This window comes from Sphaeramia orbicularis, chromosome 11, assembly GCF_902148855.1.
Source record: "Sphaeramia orbicularis chromosome 11, fSphaOr1.1, whole genome shotgun sequence".
Lineage (NCBI taxonomy): Eukaryota > Metazoa > Chordata > Actinopteri > Kurtiformes > Apogonidae > Sphaeramia > Sphaeramia orbicularis.
The window spans coordinates 29,019,191-29,041,344 of record NC_043967.1 but is presented as its reverse complement, the minus strand read 5'-3'; the positions used below and the strand labels follow the sequence as shown (position 1 = coordinate 29,041,344).

The window sequence follows — 22,154 nt, the reverse complement described above, 5'->3', positions numbered from 1 at the left end:
CATCTAAATAACAACTCAATAAGATACAGAAAAATAGAAAAAATAAGATATAAAGTAGTGTGCAATCTAAATATGTGCAAATACTGTATGAAAGGGTAGAATTAAGAATAAAAGTAGTATAACAATGTGCAAATGTAACATTGTAAACAGTATATACATACATGTTACAGTGTAAACAGTACAAATATAACAAGGTATTAAACCAGTGTTTTTCAACCTTGGGGTCATGACCCCACGTGGGGTCGCCTGGAATTCAAATGGGGTCACCTGAAATTTCTAGTAATTGATTAAAAAAAACAACAACTTACTAATAAAAAATATATGGTGAGTTGAGAGAGACAATCACAAAAAATAAAAGACATGACAAACTGTGAAGCTGAAACTGAAGCACTGTGGTACTGTTTTATCTTTCAAATGTTCATTGTGGTCGGTTTCAGATGCTGCAGCTCTTTCATAATTCATAGTTGAGTTCTTGTTTGTTCAGTATTAATTGTCAGCCTTGTAAATCCAAGCTGGACTGACTGTACATATCCTGACCAAGGAAAATCAAATTCTCCCTTTGTGCAATAATCTACACCTGGCTTTTCTCCCTCTGTCCACAATAATATACATTATATAGACTAAATGTTGTCTAAAATTAACGCTTATTTGCAAACAGTATAGCAAACTATTACATAATCAAAAACAAATTAATTTAAGCAAAAAATGTCTGGGGTCGCCAGAAATTTGTGATGTTAAAATGGGGTCACGAGCCATAAAAGGTTGGGAACTACTGGATTAAACAGTGTAAACGGTGCAGGGTAGTGAACAGTGTGAATGCAAATGTGGGAGGGTAAACAATGTAAACATACATGTGCCAGACATGAGGCACATGTTCCGTGATTGATTATTGCACATTACAGTGAGATATAGTGTGTATTATGTATAGTCATTATAATTAATTTCTTCCGTTCTTCAGAGCAACTTTCCATTTGCAGAGACCTTATCAAGCACCTTCACTAGCAGCTCATTGCTCCTAAAGCGCTAATTCTAATTGCTAATGCTAGGTGCTGTGAGTATTAGGATGGGTGGACAATATAGTAAGTTGACCTTTAACCTTGACCTTGCCTTTCACACATGGCATTCATACATCCAAATGGGATCTCGATTGTAAACGTGGATAATGAGATGATGACAAATAGTTAAAAAAAAAAAAAAAATCAAATACAGGTAATGTTTAACAGAGGTGATAGGGATGTTTACTGAAATTAATGACTGATAATACATGTTAAAGATGCCAAATTGAGAGAGAGAAAGTTTCGACTAATTTTGCCAAAACTATAAATCTTTAACAACCCATGACCTCCACTGGTTGTGGTTTTCAACTGGGGGGTGCGGACCCTCTTTCCGGGGGGTGCGAGCAACGGACGGGAGGGGAAAAAGTCATGAAAAAATCACACTGGCTAATTAGTACAAAGGAGATGCAGCAGATTCCCCCCATATCAAAATGCAAGCGTAAAGACGCCGTGTAAGCTCTGACATATAAACTACCACCCCTCACACCCCCAACTCCCCCAGCTTATGGATTGAGGTCCTGTCATGTAATAGAGGCATACCCCACCCAGGTTGAAAATGTGTCTTCAGGGGTCAGCAGGTGGAAATGATGAGGTGAGGGGGCTTTATCTACAGTGCTATATCTACTACATCCTCCACATACAGGTTTGTCGCAGTACTTTTAGAATAATCCCCCCCCCCCCCCCCCCCCCCCCCCCCCCCCCCCCCGGTCCCACATTTTTCAGAGCTCATAATGCTGTTAGTGGGCCTTGGTTCAAAAAAAGGTTGAGAAACACTGACCTAACATAAAGGATGAATGGAAAAATCTGGATTGCCTCTAATAAAAATGATTGAAAAACTTAATGGATTGGAGTCTGAGGAATGGATATTATGATTTGAATAACTGAAATAAATGTGATGCTTCAACCTTGGAAGATGATTAGGACATTTAAAGATAGAGAGAGACTATTTCAAATCCATTTACTTTTTATGATTTTGTTAATGTAAGTGTCTCTTGGCTCTCATGGGGTGACTGTACTGTCTTTTTTTATGTGTGTGTTCGTGCATCCTGATAATCCTCATGCTTCTCCTCAGACCTGTTCATCGAGAGGTTTTGCATGACGGGAGGGGCCAGTCCCATCGGCTACCTGAAGGCCTGGCACACCAACCTCTACCTGTCTGCTGATGCCGACAAGGTCAGGGAGGCACTGGCTGAAGGTGAGCACAGATTAAAAATAAGTATGTCCTTTGATACCAAAAAGGACTGTAAAATTTGTCTCTAATCTCACACCACTGGTTGTATGGTCTGACAGTATCATATTTATTATGTTTTAGCTTGATTTAGCTCTTGGTTGTTATGAAATGACCTGAATCTTCATGTCATGAGGCTCAGGGGGTAATAATGAAAGGGGATATATGTAATACTTCTACTTTCAAACAGTAAAAAAAGATAATTATAATGTTTAGAATTTAGAGTTTTGACATAGTGGAAAAGATGCCAATGCATTGGATTGCAGAGATATGAAGTGAATCTACTGACAACTAAAAAAGCACTTGGAGAGCGCCAGACCTCACCAAGGAAGATCAGTCAGCCCCCGTGACCCCCCCACCCCCGATCACCACCAAAATTTAATAATTTCTTCCTTGTGCCAGTATCAACTTTTTCCTGAAAATTTCATGAGAATCCATCCATAACTTTTTGAGTTATCTTGCTAACAAAAAAACACACACAAATGCACACCACACACGCAAACACACAAAGCAAAGTGATCACAATACCTCCTGGCGGAGGTAATAAAGAGTTACTTTGTAGAACTTCACATTTGATCTTAAAAACAACAGCACATTTTGATTTAATTCCTCTTTGTTGCTCAGTAAATGTGGTAAAGTTTCAGCACTTTTATTCAATGAGCAATATGTGTCTTATGTCAGTATTATCTAAATAATCAAAATAGTGACTCTAGCAGTTAGAATTTAACGATTCCAATTCCTTATCGATTCTCTTGGGTCACCACCATACGACCCTACAAACTGGAAGTGAAACTTAAGACGCTTTGCTAATTCCTCTATGTCTCCTGCTGTTGTGCACCTCATTTTCCTTTTCCTTACCTTTGGAAACTTTTTTTTGAGGGGGCAGGACGTTTGTTGACCCCCCCCCCTCAGAACCAGGCCTGGATGATGCTCTGGTGTTTGCTCTGCCATTGGATTCACAAGTGTCCCTAAGTAGCGTATCAAACATGTGACATTCGTGCAAATGAATTGCATGCTGTGTGAACAAATGTTTGAGCATATTGGAGGGATTTCCCCCCTTTGAAGAAATGGAAATTCTAAACCTAAACAATGCAGCATACGTGTGATATCGTCACACATGCGTAACATTAACATTGCTCGATAAGCAGAATTGTTTAGCAGGCAGGCAAACGATTCCATGGAACTGAGCTACTGGAGCTGGTTCTCGATTCCCATCCTACTGGCAGTTGTCATTTCCAGGCTTTGCAGTACTGACACAGAACCTCACACTTCAGTCATTCAGTAACATCTCTAAGGAGGCCAGGCCTGAGGACGTCAACATGAAATATTCCCACCCCCCTGTGTTCACAGAAGCCTGTGGAGACGACCATTTTTATTTGTCAGTTTACAAATGAACATATTTTACAGTCTTACCATCTGGTTTCTTGCTCATTTTCATTCATTTCAATATTATTTAAAGAAATTGTGATGCTGTACAACACACATCTTACCTCAAGAGCAGCTCTAAGTGCACCTAGAAAACCCACTGAGCTAACTGCCTTCATGCTGTCTGAATTCTTTTTGTCTTGTTTGCATAATGAGCACTTATGACTGACATGTTCTTCACTGCCGCAGTAGCATTACCATAAATTAGCGTATTGATTATTTCCTCTCTTGTATTTCCTTGATGGATTCCTACACATCAATGCATATTAAGACGCTCTAAAGGAAACACGTTCAGGCAGTGACATTCCATTGGCTTTGGCTCTGAATATCTGTCAATATTTGAAAACAGGACGCTCTTTGTCACAGAAATACAAGGTGTTAATATGTTCTGCAGATCAGGGTGCACTGATGTGAAGTGACAGCCACTTCTGAACGTTTCAATTTGTTCAGCGAAACACTTTCCACGCTGCATTATCATTACCGTCAAAGCAGGAAGAGCGTACCGAAATAGATCAGAGCAAGTCGGGATAGATACGTACAGTACAGCATGAAGGATTAAATGAGTTTGATTTATGTGTGTGTGTGTTGAGGACTGAGGGAAAATGAGCCTGAGTGTGGATTGATCACAGCACGACCACAAAGCTCTCAAGGTGACCCCAGAGACATTCCTCATGTGATTTACAAGCTTAATGTCACTAATGCAGTGACGCAGTGGGAAGCACACAAACAAACACCCCTTCACAAAGACACACACAGACACACACAGCACAGCACAGGAAGCGCCCTTGACATTTTACTTGAAAGGCCCTAATTAGCCGTGTAGTCATTTGTGAATGTTTCCTGTAGGCTCAAGGCCTTTACGAGTACCTGTTCTGAGAGCAAGGGTTCAGCTGCACCGACCTAAACATAAACCTGCATCAGCTGTCCTATTTCTATTGTTACACAAATGACATTTTCTGCAGAGATTAGTTTAACATCGGGTTTATTCTGAGCTGAAATCAGTGCTAAGATGTACCCAGAAGGATTCCTTTTTAAACCGATTTAAGGTGAAATTAAGAAATATTAAGTCAGTCCTTACTTTAACCTCAGTTTTTTCAAACTTTTTTGGAGGAAGAAAAATGTCCGGAACCCTCTGAACCTCAACAAAATTGTAGAAATGGTTCAAGTATTTGTTTTATTGAAAGAAACATTGATATTACAAAATAAATTCAACCAGATTATGACCATGAGAAAATACTTTTACAAATAAAAACATGAAATGTGCTCTTATCTTGTTATGACAATAACAATACATTTATTATTTTTATTATTTGTTCTGAGACCAAGTGCACTGACCTAAACATAAACCTGTATTACCTGTCCTATTTCTAGTGTTACACAAATGACATTTTCTACAGAGATTAGTTTAAAATCATCTTTATTTTGAGCTGAAATCAGTGCTAAGATGTACCCACAAGGACTCATTTTTAAACCGATTTAAGATGAAATGCAGAAATATTAAGTCAGTCCTTACTTTAAACCTCAGTTTTTACTCAAAGTCAGTGCTTTTCAAACTTTTTTAGAGGAAGAAAAATTTCCGGGACCCTCTCAACCTTGACAAAATTGTAAAAATGGTTCAAGTATTTGTTTTATTTAAAGAACCATCAATATTATAACCATTCTTTTTTGTTTTATTTGAACAATTTCTTGCGCAGATTAAAAACAACAAACATTTTTGCTTCAACAATACAAAATAAATTCACTGCTCCATGACTATGAGACAATACTTTTCCAAATAAAAAACATGAAATGTGCACTTCTCTTATGACGATAATAATACATTTATTATTTGTTCTGAGACCAAGTGTTCAGTGACAATGCAGCTGCACCAGCCTAAACATAAACCTGCATCAGCTGTCCTATTTCTAGTGTTACACAAATGACATTTTTTGCAGAAATTAGTTTAAGATCAGGTTTATTTTGAGCTGAAATCAGTGCTAAGATGTACCCACAAGGATTCATTTTTAAACCAATTAAAGATGAAATGCAGAAATATTAAGTCAGTCCTTACTTTAAACCTTAGTTTTTCCTCAAAGTCAGAGGTTTTCAAACTTTTTCGGAGGAAGAAAAATTTCCGGGCCCCTCTCAACCCCAACAACATTGTAAAAATGGTTCAAGTATTTGTTTTATTGAAAGAAACAGGGAGTATGTATTGTGTTGTTCAAGCAAAAATGTAGGTTGTTTTTAATCTGCACAAGAAATTATTCAAATAAAAGAAAAAGAATACTTATAATATCGATGACTATGAGACAACACTTTTCCAAATGAAAACATGAAATGTGTGTTCATCTTATTATGACTATAACAACACATTTATTATTTGTTCTGACACCACGTGTTCAATGATAATGCAGCTGCACCAAACTAAACATAAACCTGCATCAGCTGTCCTATTTCTATTGTTACACAAATATCATTTTCTGCAGAAATTAGTTTAACATCAGTTTTATTTTGAGCTGAAATCAGTGCTAAGATGTACCCACAAAGATTCATTATTAATCCAGTTAAAGATGAAATGCAGAAATAATAAGTCAGTCCTTACTTTAAACCTCAGTTTTTACTCAAAGTCTGTGATTTTCAAACTTTTTTGGAGAAAGAAAAATTTCCGTAACCCTCTAAACCCCAACAAAATTGTTGAAATGGTTCAAGTATTTGTTTTATTGAAAGAAACATCAATATTGTAACTATTATTTTAGCTTTTCTTTCAACAATTTCTTGTATAGATTAAAAACCACCTACATTTTTACTTGAACAATACAAAATAAATTTAACCAGACTATGACTATGAGACATTAATTTTACAAATAAAACATGAAATGTGCACTTGAGAATAACAATACGCTTATTATTTTACTATTTGTTCTGAGACCAAGAGTTCAGTGATGCAGCTGCACCAGCCTAAACATAAACCTGCATCAGCTGGCCTATTTTGAGTGATACACAAATGACATTTTCTGCAGAAATTAGTTTAAGATCAGGTTTATTTTGAGTTGAAATCAGTGCTAAGATGTACCCACAAGAATTAATTTTTAATCCAGTTAAAGATGAAATGCAGAAATATTAATTCAGTCCTTACTTTAACCTCAGTTTTTACTCAAAGTCAGTGCTTCTCAAACTTTTTTGGAGGAAGAAAAATTTCCAGGAACCCTTCAACCTCAACAAAATCATAAAAATGGTTGAGGTATATGTTTTATTGAAAGAAACATCAGTATTATAACTATTCTTTTGCTTTTATTCTTTTGTTCTTGTGCAGATTAAAAACAACATACATTTTTATTGTAGGTAATTCATTTATCAGACAGGGGTAGTTGTTTGTTTACCTGCTTTACTAGTTTCAGCTACTTCCTGTAGCCTTTCCTGGAGACAGAATATTACTGTGACTCTGATGAAAACCACTCATCCGTCACTGATCTGTGTATTTATCATCAGGCATCGCAGCAGCCACCATGTTCATGCCAGAGAAGCTGACGGAGGTGTCAGAGTCCCAGCTGAGGGTGGCGTTTGACGGAGACGCCGTCCTCTTCTCAGATGAGTCAGAGCGCATCTTCAAAGCCCACGGGTTGGACAAGTTCTTTGAACATGAGAGGGAAAATGAGGACACTCTGCTGGACCATGTACAGAGTTTTTTCATTCAGACACTTCCATATAATTTGCAATTAATTTGTTGCTATTCCTATTTTATGACATTATGTATAAAGAATTCCAACCTAATCTGTTGTTACAATTCATTGCTGCTCTTATCAGGCAGATGTTCTATGAATAAATTACATTTTAATAAGTGATTGCACTATGAATAAAGTAAACAAAATTATATGATAAGCACTGTCAAAAGATAGTGGAATTTGAAGTGTCATTTAACCCATAAAGACCCAAATATATACCAGTGACCAAAAGCATCAACTGATCTAAACTGTTTAATCCCTGTTGATCCATTAATCCTATCAATACATGTAAATAATTGGTGTAAAATACAGTTTGTCATCTTTTCACAGTCATCAGATATGACCCATTTGGATGTTCAGAGGCCCTGTAGTTACCGTGGAAACACTGTCTTCTTCTACAACATCGATTCACTAGAAAACCCATGGAGTTGGATCAATGACAGTGGATGGAGACACTTGGTTTATGTTCACTTAATTACATATTTTACTGAAAAAGTCACTTTTTCTCAAGTTTTCCCTGTTTTTGGTAAAATAATCCTCAAATGTAATCTCAGCATGATGATTAAAGTACATGATGAGTAAAGTGAAGGAAGAAAAATACCTGATTTTCACTTTAAAAAAAAAAGCAAAATGGAAAGGATAATATTACAATAAAAACTGACAAATCACTTAAGAAAGGTTACATAGACAGAAAGATTTATTTGGGAACTAACACAGAAGTAGCACTGGGTCTTCATGGGTTAAAATGCTGCTTCATAAGGTTCTAAAACAGTAAAAAGACTATTTTTTTAGTCTCATTGTAATCTCCTCTTTTCATCATTTCCAGGGTCCTTTGAAAGGTTTCCTCGAGGCCCTGGGGAAGCTCCAGAAAAAGTTCTATGCTAAAGGCCAGCGTCTGGACTGTCCCATCCGGACCTTCCTGGTCACGGCTCGTAGTGCAGCCAGCTCTGGGATTCGGGCGTTGAAGACACTCAGGGCCTGGGGGTTGGAGATCGACGAAGCTTTGTTCCTGGCAGGAGCTCCAAAGGGCCCCATGCTAGAGAAGATCAGGCCCCACATCTACTTTGACGATCAGATGTTTCATGTCGAGGGGGCGGCAGAGATGGGAACCATCGCTGCCCATGTGCCCTATGGGATTGCACAGAAACATCAGAAAGTCTCCAAAAAGAACACCACTGTGGCAAAGTAGGCAGCAGGACTTCAGTGGCACAAACATGGAGCCAGAACCACAGAAGACACATCAGCAAATCCAGCACAGAGAAGTGTTGGAAGAACTTGTATGTTTGTGGAAATGCATCATTTCCACACTGTCATTATTATATTGTAGACGTCGTAGCTGTCATGTTCAGGTCTGGACTGAGTCGAGATGAAGTCTGGAAACTGAAGTGACCTGGATGACGAACACTCCCTACACTACTTATATTTACATTTTCAAACCTCACTCTGCTGAGCATTGATTCTTATTTTGTAATTTTTAACGGTGCTGCACAACAGTTTCCTGACTCAGATTGTCTGTCTTTGTTTTGACAGAACATGTTTGCTCTTTGAAAGCTCAACATGAATGAATGAATGAATGAATTGCTAAAACACAAGGCTCATATTTATGTAAACACAAATATGACATTGTACGTCATCGATGAGCCATAAGCACAGTATAGAGATGTTATGAGGCTAAAGGAGAGTGTGATGCATACAAGCACAAGAGTTATTAATGAAATGTTATGTGTTAATCATTTTACAGAGTTTATTTCTAATATACATAACAAATCTACAGTAATGTGAAATAATATGCAGTTCATATTACTAAGGAAAGAATGATTATTTTATTATTCTGTTAGTCCAAAAAAAAAAATAGAGGAAGCCATAAATTGGTGCCTTAGTTGAAAGAAAACACTTTAAACTACACTGTTTTAGCAAGTGTGGACATTTTTGGACCAGAATGAAATGTCTAACCACTGAATGGATTCAAAAGAGTACAGAAAAAATGTTTCCAAAAAATAAATAATCAATGTGGTGTCCCTTTGACTTTTCGTGTAACTGTAGAAAAGTGGTTTATTTAGCGTACTGAGGTTTACAATGTTAGCATGATAATGCTAATGTTTGCAAAGCACACATGAGCCTCAGTACAAAAAGTATTCAGTGTAATAAGATTTGTGGTGGTGTGGGATCCTAATTGCAGTACTGTAAAAGGTACATGAGCCTTAGTGAGGTACAGGAAGTATTTACTGTGGTAGGGTTTACCATGTTAGTATGCTATTGCTATTATTGTGATGGCATATTGATATTGTTGTAATGGCACATTCAAGCCTTGGGGATAAAAAAACAAAACAAAAACACAATGTACAAAGGTTTACTGTGATGAAAGATCCTACTTGTTGCCTTTTGAAAAAAACATGAGCCTTTGAAGGGTACAGATAATATTAATGAACAAAGACCGACCGTAATATCACACTAATGCTGGGATTCTGAAAGCAAACATGAGCCTTTGTATAAAAAGCACGAAATTTACAAAGGTTTACTGTGTAATAGAGCCAAAGTGTGTCCACTAATGTTGTGCCGCACAGGACAAGAGATTAATCTTTTTTTTGATCTTCTTAATTGTGCTATTTACATCCATGATGTTTGTCAATTTTGAAGATAATTTTATGAGTCAAGGAAGTTACAGTTTGTTGCAAAGATAGTGAATTGACTCTTTCTGCATCTAAACAATTCAATGGACTTGTTGCATGTGATACACATAAAAAAACATCCGCTGCCTCCACACATTTTATCCTAACATTTGAGAGCAAAGTGAAAAAGTCTTAAAAGAGATGAAATTCACAGTCTTGTCATGTTGAAGTTACAGAAGTATCTTCAACAGCTGTGAATAGATCATGGAGAGAAACAGTTCTAATGACTTTGTGGTTTGTAGCCTTGTATTTACATAGTTCTGAAACTTCAATAGTTTTAACACAAACTGCAACTTTTAAACTGACAACATCTAAACAAACATGTTTTCAACCAGGATAAAAAAAAACAACAACAAAAAAACCAACATTTGTCTCTGCAATTACTACAACGCAATTTTTTCTAAAATGAGGTATTGAAGGGATGGAACTATGGAAGATTAGCCGAGTTGGACAGTTTTGTCCTGGGATGCATGTTCGACAGTATGGCTATACCTGTTTACGTTGGGGAAATGAATCAGAGAAAAGGGAGACTTTGGTTGAATCCCAATTCACCCCTTGGCCCTCCCCTTTACCCCTACCCCTCTGTTTTGTGTGCACACGTTAAAGCAGTGGTTCCCAAACTTTTTTGGCTCGTGACCCCATTTTAACATCACAAATTTCTGGCGACCCCAGAACTGAGACATTTTTTTGCTGAAATTGATTTGTTTTTGATCATGCAGTAGTTTCCTATACTATGTTGCAAATACACATTAATTTTAGACGACATTTAGTCTATATAATGTATATTATTATGGACGGAGGCAGAAAAGCCGGGTGTAGATGACTACACAAAGTGGGAATTTTATTTTCCTTGGTCAGGATATGTACAGCTTGTACTTACAAGGCTGACAATTAATACTGAACAAACAATAACTCAAACTATGAATTATGAAAGAGCTGCAGCATCTGAAACCGACCACAATGAACATTTGAAAGTTAAACAGTACCACAGAGCTTCAGTTTCAGCTTCACAGTTTGTCATGTCTTTTATGGATAGTTTTTCTTAATTTTTATCAATTACTAGAAATTTCAGGCGACCCCATTTGAATTCCAGGCAACCTCATGTGGGGTCCCGACCCCAAGGTTGGAAAACACTGCATTAAAGGGTAGTGTTGTTCCAATTCTCGATTAGACAGAGGGAAAGGGCAAAGGTGGAAGGCTGTATAGTCCTGGAAACAGAGATTTTTCAGGATGACACTATGAGCGAAGGGGTAGGAGAGATTTCCCATAGTTCTGTTTGAATCATTGGCAAGATGGAGGTAAACACAGCAAAAACGTACAGCAGTGTGATGAAAGAAACACACAAATGTACGAATTTTCTTTGTAAACAACTTAATCACTTGATCGACCATTTAATGCCTTTTCAATGTTTATGTTTATGTTTATGCATTTGGCAGATGCTTTTTTCAAAGCGACGTACAGGGGAAAACAAATCAAATCACTCAGTCAATCAAATTTTATTTATATAGCGCCAGATCGCAACAAAAAAGTTATCTCATGACACTTTATATATAGAGTTGGTCAAAACCAGACTCTAAGCCAATTTACAGAAACCCAAAAGAATCCTCAATATGTTATAGATCGCATTTCTACGGTTTATAGTTGATATCTGCAAAAAGATGACCAAAGCCCATGGAACAGAGATCGTTACAGCTACTGACGGCATGGTGAATACTTTCCGAAATAAAGTTGTCACATCTGTTAATAGCAGCATCGATGACTGCTGATGATGTAACAGGTCGCAAAGGGTTGTCCCATTTCATAGGAGAATGTTTCAACCCCTACCCTTTGCAGCTCCGTTACAAGGGGTAGTGCCAAGTGCAAGGGCCAAGGGGGAGGGCTAATGGGTGAATTGGGATTGGGCCTTTATCTCTGTTTTTACCGTTTTCTAGAAGTTTCACCTAATGATTTTTATCACTCTTAAGTGTCCAATCTCAAGTACAATATGCGCAAAAAGTGTTATTCCTCACAAAAGTAGATTAAACAAAACATCACAGATTCAAACTACATGTCATCTTCTGAAGGAACACTATTAAAATGACATTTATTGTAATTTTATGAACAATTTTAATAATGTCTGCCTGGTAATGAATTTGAGTCATGAGTAATGTTTGACTGTAAAATGAGCATTTGTCTTTCATTGACAAAATGGTCCAAGTGGCCTTTTAAAAATGTCAATCCACTTCCAAATCATTTCACACTAACTCTATGTTCCTCCGATACCTCCCACCTATATTTAGCGGTGATTCATTGAACCTCATGAGCCCTCTGAGGATGTCAAAGCTTAGGAACGGAGCAAGCAATCAGCAAGTTTCATTTGGCAGGTAAAAAGCACATATACATCCAGTAATATATGGCCTAAACGGTTGGATAGTTTGCCTAATTCAGCAGGTTTCAGAGGGATGAACTAATCTACTATGTGTCAGTCAGAGCAGTCTGAGTTCAGGGTGACATTCAGGAACAAAAAAACATCATCTGAGCCATAAACGTCTGACTTTATGATCTATATTAAAATGTCTCTAAAATGAGAATGTCTTCATGCACAATAAATAAAAATGTAAATTACTGTCCCCGCTTCATTCATTTGTCATAGATCCCGCTGAAATGAGGGCAGAGATGGGCACAAACACATCAGAAAGGATCTAGCGAGAAAATTACAAATACTTACCCATAAAATCTGTCGCACTTTTCAATTAAATGAGTAAAGTGAGGGATGAACATTATTAATTGTTAAAAAACAGTTAAAATGTGCCAACTAATTATTTACTAAGGCTGTTGATGTTGTCATTACTAAGGCATCAGTTTATTCATGGATAGTTAATAAAGATGCTATTAACATTTGTGAATCTACTGATAACACTACAGGCCAGGGGTGTGAAACTCATTTTAGTTCAAGGGCTACATTAAGCCCAAATTGATCTCCGGTGGGCCGGACCAGTGAAATCATAGTATAATAACTTGTAAATAATGATGACTCCAAATTTTCTCTTTGTTTTAGTACAATCAAAATTAAATTATGAAAATACGTACATTTACAAACTATCCAAACAAAAATGATGTGAATAACCTGAAAAAAATTTGATTTCTTGAGAAAAATAAGCGCAATTTTAACAATATTACACCTCAACTAAGCATTTATACATGCATATATATTATGGATTGGATCTACAAAGGCACAAAATATTTAACAACAGGAAGTATAATGTTAAAATTGTACTTACAAAATTTCAGGTTTTTCACATTTTATTGTTAAAGGATAGTTTGTAAATCTTAATATTTTCACAATTAAATGTAAGTTTTTACACTAAAACAAAGAGAAAAATTTGAAGTTGTCATTATTTATAGGTGTAATGTAATATTGTGTTTTTCACCTTAAACTAAGAAAAGTTGGAGTCATTATTTATAGGTTATTATGCTATTATTTTAGCTGAGATCACATTATCCTGTATATGGAACCTGAACTAAAATGAGTTCGACATCCTTGATTGTTTATATCTGAAGTGTAATTTTTGCAAATCCATCCCGCGGGCTGGACTGGAACCTTTGGCGGGCCAGATTTGGCCCCCGGGCCGCACATTTGACACCTGTGCTATAGGCCCTTTTCCACCACAGGGACTTTGGCAGGAACTATCTAAATTACCCGGGTAAAAATCTTTCCCTCACTGCCAAACTTTCCCAGAGGAAGTTCCTGGTAGGGAGGTGGTACTTTTCAGATTACCTGGAATTCTTGAGGGGTGGGGCGAGGCTGTGTGGTGGAAAACACTGATTGGTGGACTACACTTGCAGCATTCTGCATTCTGTTCACCCGCCACCAAACCACTGTGCTGCAGCAAACTTTATTGTTTTATTTCATTTCCACAAGCTTCGTCTTTTGATAATTGGGAAAATGGACCAAAAGAGAAACTACGACAAGTGAATGGACGATGAGGTCCAGGCTCTTTTGAATGTACTTGCAGAGGAGGAAATTCAGAGGGACTTTGAATTGGCGACATGAAACGATTGAGTTTATGTAAAATTAGTCAACAAGCTGGCAGAGCTAAATGTCACAAAAAAAGACACATGCCTAAACAAATACGAGAAAAGCTGAAGAAACTGAGGCAGGATTATAAGTAACTAAAGGACCACAATGATTGCAGTGGATCTGACCACCAAACAAATACATGGTATGTATATCACAGAAATATTCATTATTTAGTTCATTACATGTTGTAACAGTAGTCAGCGGCACCAGTTGTTTAGTTAGCCAAAAGTCGGGTAACATTTATGATAAAAATCAACAAATGCCTTGTCAAAGGGGTTCAAAATAGTGTTGATATTCCAAATTGTCAACAGCAGGAGGAAGTTACCACAGCACGCTCAGGACTACCAAACCCACTACAGAGTCAGTGCTAATGCTATGAATCCACAGACTGTATCACTCACATAATAAAGTACAAAGGCCGTTCTTTACACACATCTATAATACAGTATCATTAAGTTTTTTTCTTCAAACTAAAATTCACAGCTGGTTGTTTTGACATTTTGTCAGTCAAAATAACTGTGTCTTATAATCTTCACATGCTGCATATGCTGATAGTTTACATTATAGCTCTGACTGTTTTAGACTGAAAACAGCCACAGGAAAACCACAAATCACCAGTTTCCTGTTCAGTTTGTACTGTCAAAAGCTACATTCAAGATCTGTTTGGAATCATCCAAACCAGGTCAGATCTGTCAGCGGTATAGTCTGAACCATGGATCAACACACGACAACTTAGCAAAGATAATAACATCACATGATAATTTTATATCTTCATAAACCTCATGATCGAACCGACCTGTGTAGAAGAAACGCTGCCATTTCAGCATCAAACTTCATTCTTTTCATTTCAAGCTGCGTCCAGTGGGGAAAACAACAACAGTGCTTCTAGCTTTTATCACTTTGTCACCTTAGACAGAGTGACTCACTACTTCCTCTAGTGGTCATTTATATTTGTAGTTTGCATTTGGTCATTGCTATGACCAAATTCAGCTCCTACCTCAGCAATATAACATATTTACATATTTGACACAAGAGCATAAATGTCTTCTATACAGTCTAATGATAATTTTAAGTCATTGTTGAATATTTTGAAGTTGAAAACCTTCATAGTCATCTGCAAAGTCAATGCAACTGTGTCACTTTAAATAACAGGTCAGTGTTGTCTCTGTTTGTCTAATTCATAACAACCAAACTTTATTATTCCATAAATAGGGTTCTGTTGTTGTAAAGTGGTACCATATATTTAGTTCCAAATGGCATTTCATTTTTATTCCCCTTAGTCAAAATGCAAATGAATCAATAAAGTAATCAAACACTTTATTGATTTGCTACCCAGCTGTGTCTGAGGGGATGAAAAGCATCATCATGTTGCTGTGAGATGTGCAGTGCTTCAGTTCACCATGGTGTGGCAGCACTAGAATAACAAATGATCTGCACAAACTGATCCTATGCAGAAGAAAGAAATGAAGATATTTGCAATTGAAGTCCATGTAAATTAAAGACCCTTTACTACTTTTGTGGCAGTTCCAAAATATGTTTTTCTCTGTGTTTAACTGTTCTGAAGTGATTGATCAATATTTATGGTAATATTATCCTGTGTATTTTGCATTTTTTTCAGAGTAAATCATGCATATTCATAAATGTTGAGAATAACTTAAGGGTTTTTAGATCAAAAACAGAGAAAACTGAAGAAAAAGTTATTTTTTTCAGGAAAATTATGAATACTTTAACATTAAACCAAGTGTCTCCATCCACTGTCATTGAGCCAACTTCATGGGTTTTACTGGTGAATCAATCAATGTTGTAGACCACAGGTGTCAAACATGAGGCCTGGGGGCCAAAACCGGCCCGCCAAAGGTTCCAATCCAGCCTGTGGGATGGATTTGCAAAGTGCAAGTTTGGACATCAAACTCAAAAACAATATCATATTAACCTATAAATAATGACAACACCATTTTTTTCTCTTTTAGTGCAAAAAACATTAAATTATGAAAATGTTTATGTTAACAAACCTTTAACAATTACATGTGAAAAACTTGAACAAAATGAAGACATGAAGAAAATTAAGTGCAATTTTAACAGTTTTCTGCCTGTTACTAAATGTTTTGTGCATATGTATAAATGATAAGTTGAGGCATAATATTGATAAAATTGTACTTTTATTTCTTTTTTTTGTTCTAAAGTGTTTTTATTACATTTCGCGTCACAGAAAAATACAATACAGTCATTGTTTTTTTTTGTTTTTAAACCCAAACCCATGAACATTCCCACCCTGTTGACCAAAAAAAACCGATAATTGACAATAAAAATAATAAATAAATAAGGAACACAGATATTAGTCACAGACTTGTATTAATAAGACTACTGTGGAATAACTGAGGGATCTACCTTTTTTTTATGTGATTTAGAACAGGTTGCCAGGTACTGAAAAACTTACTGGCACATCCTCTTATAGAATATCTGATTTTTTTCACTGTTAAATGATGTAAAAGATCCAGAAACCAAGATTTAAATGTTGGAAGTTGTTTATCTTTCCATTTTGGCAGTATTAGTCTACAAGCTACAAGAGTGGTGAAGGCAATTAGATTTTTAGATTTTTGGTTAAAATGAAAAGAATGTGATGTAATGCCACTACTGTACTTTTATTTCTTAATTCCTTTTTTTTTCTCCAGGTTATTCACATCCTTTTTGTTTGGATAGTTTGTAAATGTAAATATTGGCATAGTTGAACATTATTTTTTGCACTAAAACAATTTGGAGTTGTCATTATTTATTGGTTATCATGCTATGATTTTACTGGTCCAGCCCACTTCAGATTAAATTGGGCTGAATGTGGCCCCCGGAAGAAAATGAGTTTTGACACCCCTGTTGTAGAAGATGACAGTGTTTACACGTTCACTACTGAGCCTCTGAACGTCCAAATGGGTCATATCTGATGACCATGAAAAGATGACAAACTGTATTATACACCAATTATTTCAACAAATTGATAGATTTAGTCATTCACAAGTTTACATCAGTGGATGTTTTTGGTTGCCAGTGGCTGTTTGGGTCTTTATGGGTTAAACCAGATTTTGATTTTCTATGTATATCTTTATGTTTTGCCTTCCTACCTACATTTCATTCTATGTTTAAATCTACTTTTTGCCACACTTCTGTCTTTTTTCTTTTGCTCAAATTTGGGACTTTGCAGAATGACTTCACTGCCTTTACACTTCCCTTTTCCATTTACATATTTATGATAAATGACTTAAAATTCCCAATAACTCCCAGCTGAGAGTGTCTGATAAAAGCCAGAAAGCAATGACTTCTAAGTCCTAGTCACCGGGCGCCATATTGCTAACAACACCACAGGGATGGTGCTACTGGTAAACACTGACTAGCCAAGACTTGTATGGATTTTATAAGCTCCAAAACAGCGAGCTGATGCTGCTGGCAGGGGCACAGAGATAAGATACAGCCAGCTGGCAAACTTTGTAAAGCCTCTGCACAGACACTTCATAATGACACATGCATGGGCTGCCAGCCGCATCCATAAACGGACAATAACCATCAGGGTGAATGGAGAACAGTAAGATGGAAACGGCTGAATGGGTCTCCACTCCGTCAGACTGAGATGGCGCCTGGGGATAGAAATGACCATAACACCCCACCATCCTGCATCTCATATACACCCCAGTGAGCAATAACTGTTTACAGCACAAGAAGAGGGAAGGAACTGGGAGATTTCCCTGGTGTTTATTTGCATTTCAGTCATCAGGAGTACATCTTTGAAAATCCAGGGAGAATATTGTGAGAAAGCAATTTCATGAAAATAACCAGAGCTATATACAAATGCACTTTTCTTATTTATGGAGGTCCCTAAATGAGTGAAGTATATAAGTGGCAGCCATAATAACAGTCGGTCACATTGTCACATTCAGCCCAGTATGATCTCAAGTGGGTGGGACCAGTAAGGTAATAGCATAAAAACTAAAAAGCTAAATGTATAGTCAACCCCAAACTTTTCTCTATGTTTTTAGTGTGAAATAATAGCATAATGGTAATAATAACCTATAAATAATGACAGCTCAAAACTTTTCACTATGTTTTAGTGTGAAATAAGTAAAATTACATGAAAATGTTAAAATGTACAAACTATCCTTTGAAAAAATGTGAATAACATGAACGACGTGAAATTTCTAAAGAAAAATGAATGGAATTTTAAAATGCTTCAGCTCCTCAATTACTCATGTACATTCCCACTTACAGGCCACAGTGGATCTACAAAGGCATAAAATATGTAGTAACGGGCATAACATGGTTGAAATTACACTTATTTTTCTTAGATGTTTCAGGTTGTTCATGTTTTGTGTGAAAGGATACTTTGTAAATGTAAACATTTTCATCTAATTTTACTTTTTTACGTTGAAACAGAGAAAACTTTTGAGCCGTCATTATTCGTAGGTTATTATGCTACTATTATGCGATTATTTTACTGTTCTGACCCACTAGAGATCGAATAGAGCTGATAATCTTAATCAAGGATGTAAAAATTAAGATCCTTTATTGTCAGCAGGGATGGGAATCAACAACAATTTACTGATTCTGATTCCACTATCAATTTTGCTTATCGATCCGATTCCTTATCGATTCTCATTGGGTGAGGGAATAAAAGAGTACAAATGGGTGTGTTTGCATCAACTGTCTTTTATATTTCCATCTCTGCACAGAAAATATAACATATACAGTATGTACAAACAATAATAACAGATGACACTGGGTCTGGTTTGGGGTGTTGGTGGTAGGGGCATCGTACAGTGAAGGTGAAATTTAAGACACTTCACTAATTCCTCTATGTCTCCTGCTGTTGTGTACCTCATTTTCCATTTCCCTACCTTCGGAAACTTTTATGTGAGGGGGCAGGACGTTTGTTGCCTCCCCTAGAACCGGGTCCAGATCACGCCTTGGTGTTTACTCTGCCACTAGATTCACAAGTGTCGCTAAGTATCGTATCAAACACATGACATTCCTGTAAATGAACTGCATGTTGTGTGGACAAATGTTTGAACATATTGGAGGGATTTTCCTCCTTTGAAGAAATGGAAGCTTTGCAAGTGTTACATGTGCCTCTGGTGTCATCTTTTCTTGTCTTTTTGCCATACTTTGGAGTGTTTCTGCCTTGAAGCCATTAGGGATGGAAATCGTTAAGAATTTAACGATTCCGATTCCATTAATGATATTGCTTACCAATCCGATTCATTATTGATTCTCTTATCGATTCTCATTGGGTAAGGGAATAAAAGAGTACAAACGGGTGTGTTTGCATTAACTGTCTTTTATATTTCCATCTCTACACAGAAAATATAACATATACAGTATGAACAAATAATATTAACAGGTGACGGGGGCGGGGGGGTACAGTGAAAGTAAAACTCAAGACGCTTTACTAATTCCTCTATTGCCACATTTCTACTATGTGGAACCAGTTCGACTTGGCTTGTCTCCCGTTGTTGTGCACCTCATTTCCTTTCCCTTCTTACCTTTGGAAACTTGTATTTGAGGAGTTACGACATTTGTTGCCCACACTGGAACCGGCCCGGCGTTTACTCTGCCGCTACATTCACAAGCGCCACTAAGTATCGTATCAAATACGTGACATTCCTGTAAATGAATCACATGCTGTGGACAAATGTTTGACCATATTGGAGGGATTCCACCCTTTTGAGGAAATGGAAGCTTTGCAAGTGTTCCAAGTATATGGACCTGGTGTCGTCTTTTTAGACTGTTTCTGCCTCAACACCATGTTGGCTACATTCTGACCAAAACAATGCAGCGTATGTGTGACATCATCACGTATGCACAACGAAGGCAGAATTGATAAGCAGAATCGTTAAGCAGGCAGGCAAAAGATTCCAAGAAATGGAGCTACCGGGAACCGGTTCTCAAAAAGAACCGGTTCTCGATTCCCATCCCTAGACGCCATGTTGGCTATGTTCTAAACCAAAACAATGCAGCATACGTGTGACGTCATCACGCATGTGCAACGAAGGCGGAATTGATAAGCAGAGTCATTAAGCAGGCAGGTCAGGGCTCAAAATTAACTTTTTGACCTAGGAGCACTGTGCTCCTAACCCTAAAAAGTTAGGAGCACAGGCTAAAATCTAGGCGCACCACTATTATATAAAAAATTTGGAGAACAAGCAAAACTCTTGGCCATACCAAGTAATATTCCTATATGTATTTAAGCAATGTTAACAACCTAGAATAAAGTATTTGAATAGAGTATGAAAGAAAAAGCTTACATTGACACAGGTGCAAAACAATTGTCAATGTGTGGTATATACTTTAGTTGGTTCTTGGAGAAGAAAGACGAATCACACCATTATTTGCAACAACCAACTTTTTTATTTCATGGCCTAAAGGCCCTTAGGGGCCGTTTACACGGCGTTGGATTCAGTCGACTCCGGGAAGATTTCATCGCGGATTAGCCTTCTGTTAACATGGAAACGGTGCCTAGAGTGCCTGAATCCGGAAACTTTTGATACCAGGGTCCAGGGTGGAACGTTATCGATACGCTCCGCATTCCAGCTCCGTGTTAACGCGAGTCGGAGCGTTCCGGGGTAAGATATGACGTCACCGCATGCGCGCGCAGCCAAGAACCGCCAGTTAACCCACTCCGGGCCAGTTGGTGGCGGTAATGCGCCTCCAAGCTGGTTTGCCAGCCTCTATGACACAATAAAGCTGCAGAAAAAGAAGGAACAACCACAACAACAATGGCCAGTTTCAGAACAACATACGTGCTGCTAACTGTGCTCAGCTCGTCTGTCCAGACAAAGAAGTCCTGCGTCTTTGTACGACCACTCGCCATTGTTGTTTGTAAATAGTGTTGTCCGCCTCCTCCTCTTCTTCTTCTTCTCCTCATTTAAAGGCTGTCTAAACCGGAAATTGTTTGTGCGCAGGCGCCTGTTTTACCACCACTGTTTCACTACAGCTCTACATCGCCAGCTACTGGTCTGGCATGGCCACTACAGCGTATTCAGCCGTCCTCGCGGACTCATGTTAACGCAGATCGTTATCATAGCGGCGGCGTCTTAACGCGGAATGATTTTATAACGCAAAGGAGAAATCTTTGTGGAGTGTTGCCGTGTAAACGTACCCTTAGTCACTGTGGTCTACACCACGCCTGAAGTCAGGAGATTGTTTCAAACGTTGGTGGAGTTATTTGATCCTTTTGTTTATGCCGCGTGCGCACGCGAGGGGGCGGGGACTAGATTTTCCGCTTCAGTCAGCGGGGCGTGGAGCTTGTTTATTTTCAGCTGACGAGTTACTTCTGCAGCCATTATTCTAGGCGCACGTATTAATTTTCGCTCAGTTTTTTATTGGCGCACCGTGCGATCGTAATCTCAAAAACAGTTGCACTACCGAAATTCTCAGGCGCATGCGACCGTAATTCAGTCGCAGTCACGAGCCCTGCAGGTAAAAAGATTCTAAGGAACTGACCTACTGGAAACTGATTCTCAAAAAGAACCGGGTTCTCGATTCCCATCCCTAATCGTCAGTATACAGTACATTTTACCAAACACTGAAATTCAACCTCTGCTTTTAACTCACCTCTAGAACATGCAGAACATGTTCATATCTTTAGTGTAATTTTTACATGTGGCCAGATTGGACTCTTTGGAGGGCCAGTTTTGGTCTGTGGGCCACAGGTTTGACAACCCTGCTCTAAATCCTGGTATAAGGGGCGTTGTTGGTTCCATTTGTGCCATCTCACAGATTACTGTGAAGGAAACATCCTACCACTCAGCTGCTGATGAAAACAAATGATCAACATGAGAAAACATGACGTACATTTTCCATCTCTTGTACTCTCACATGCATATACAGTACAGTCCACAAACAAGAAGTAACTGGAACTGTATGGAAAATGCAAATTAAAGAGGAGAATGCAGCAATAGATATTACAATTTACGTTCATTTACATTTCATTGTACACTGTTTGAACACAATATTTTTCAAGTTTTGTTTGGCAGC

The 22,154-nt window shown here is 37.7% G+C and overlaps 1 protein-coding gene across 2 annotated transcripts in view; it reads left to right on the top strand.

The window, feature by feature from the left end:
* nt5c1aa (5'-nucleotidase, cytosolic IAa) overlaps positions 1-10,155 on the top strand; it is a 40,173-nt gene extending 30,018 nt beyond the window's left edge. For both annotated transcript variants that reach the window (XM_030146800.1, XM_030146799.1), the window contains 3 exons: positions 2,128-2,250; positions 7,177-7,361; positions 8,236-10,155. In XM_030146800.1, the coding sequence (XP_030002660.1) occupies positions 2,128-2,250; positions 7,177-7,361; positions 8,236-8,598 (671 nt within the window). In that variant the 3' untranslated portion in view covers positions 8,599-10,155. The remainder of the gene's footprint in view (positions 1-2,127; positions 2,251-7,176; positions 7,362-8,235) is intronic.
* The last annotated feature ends 11,999 nt before the right edge of the window (positions 10,156-22,154 follow it).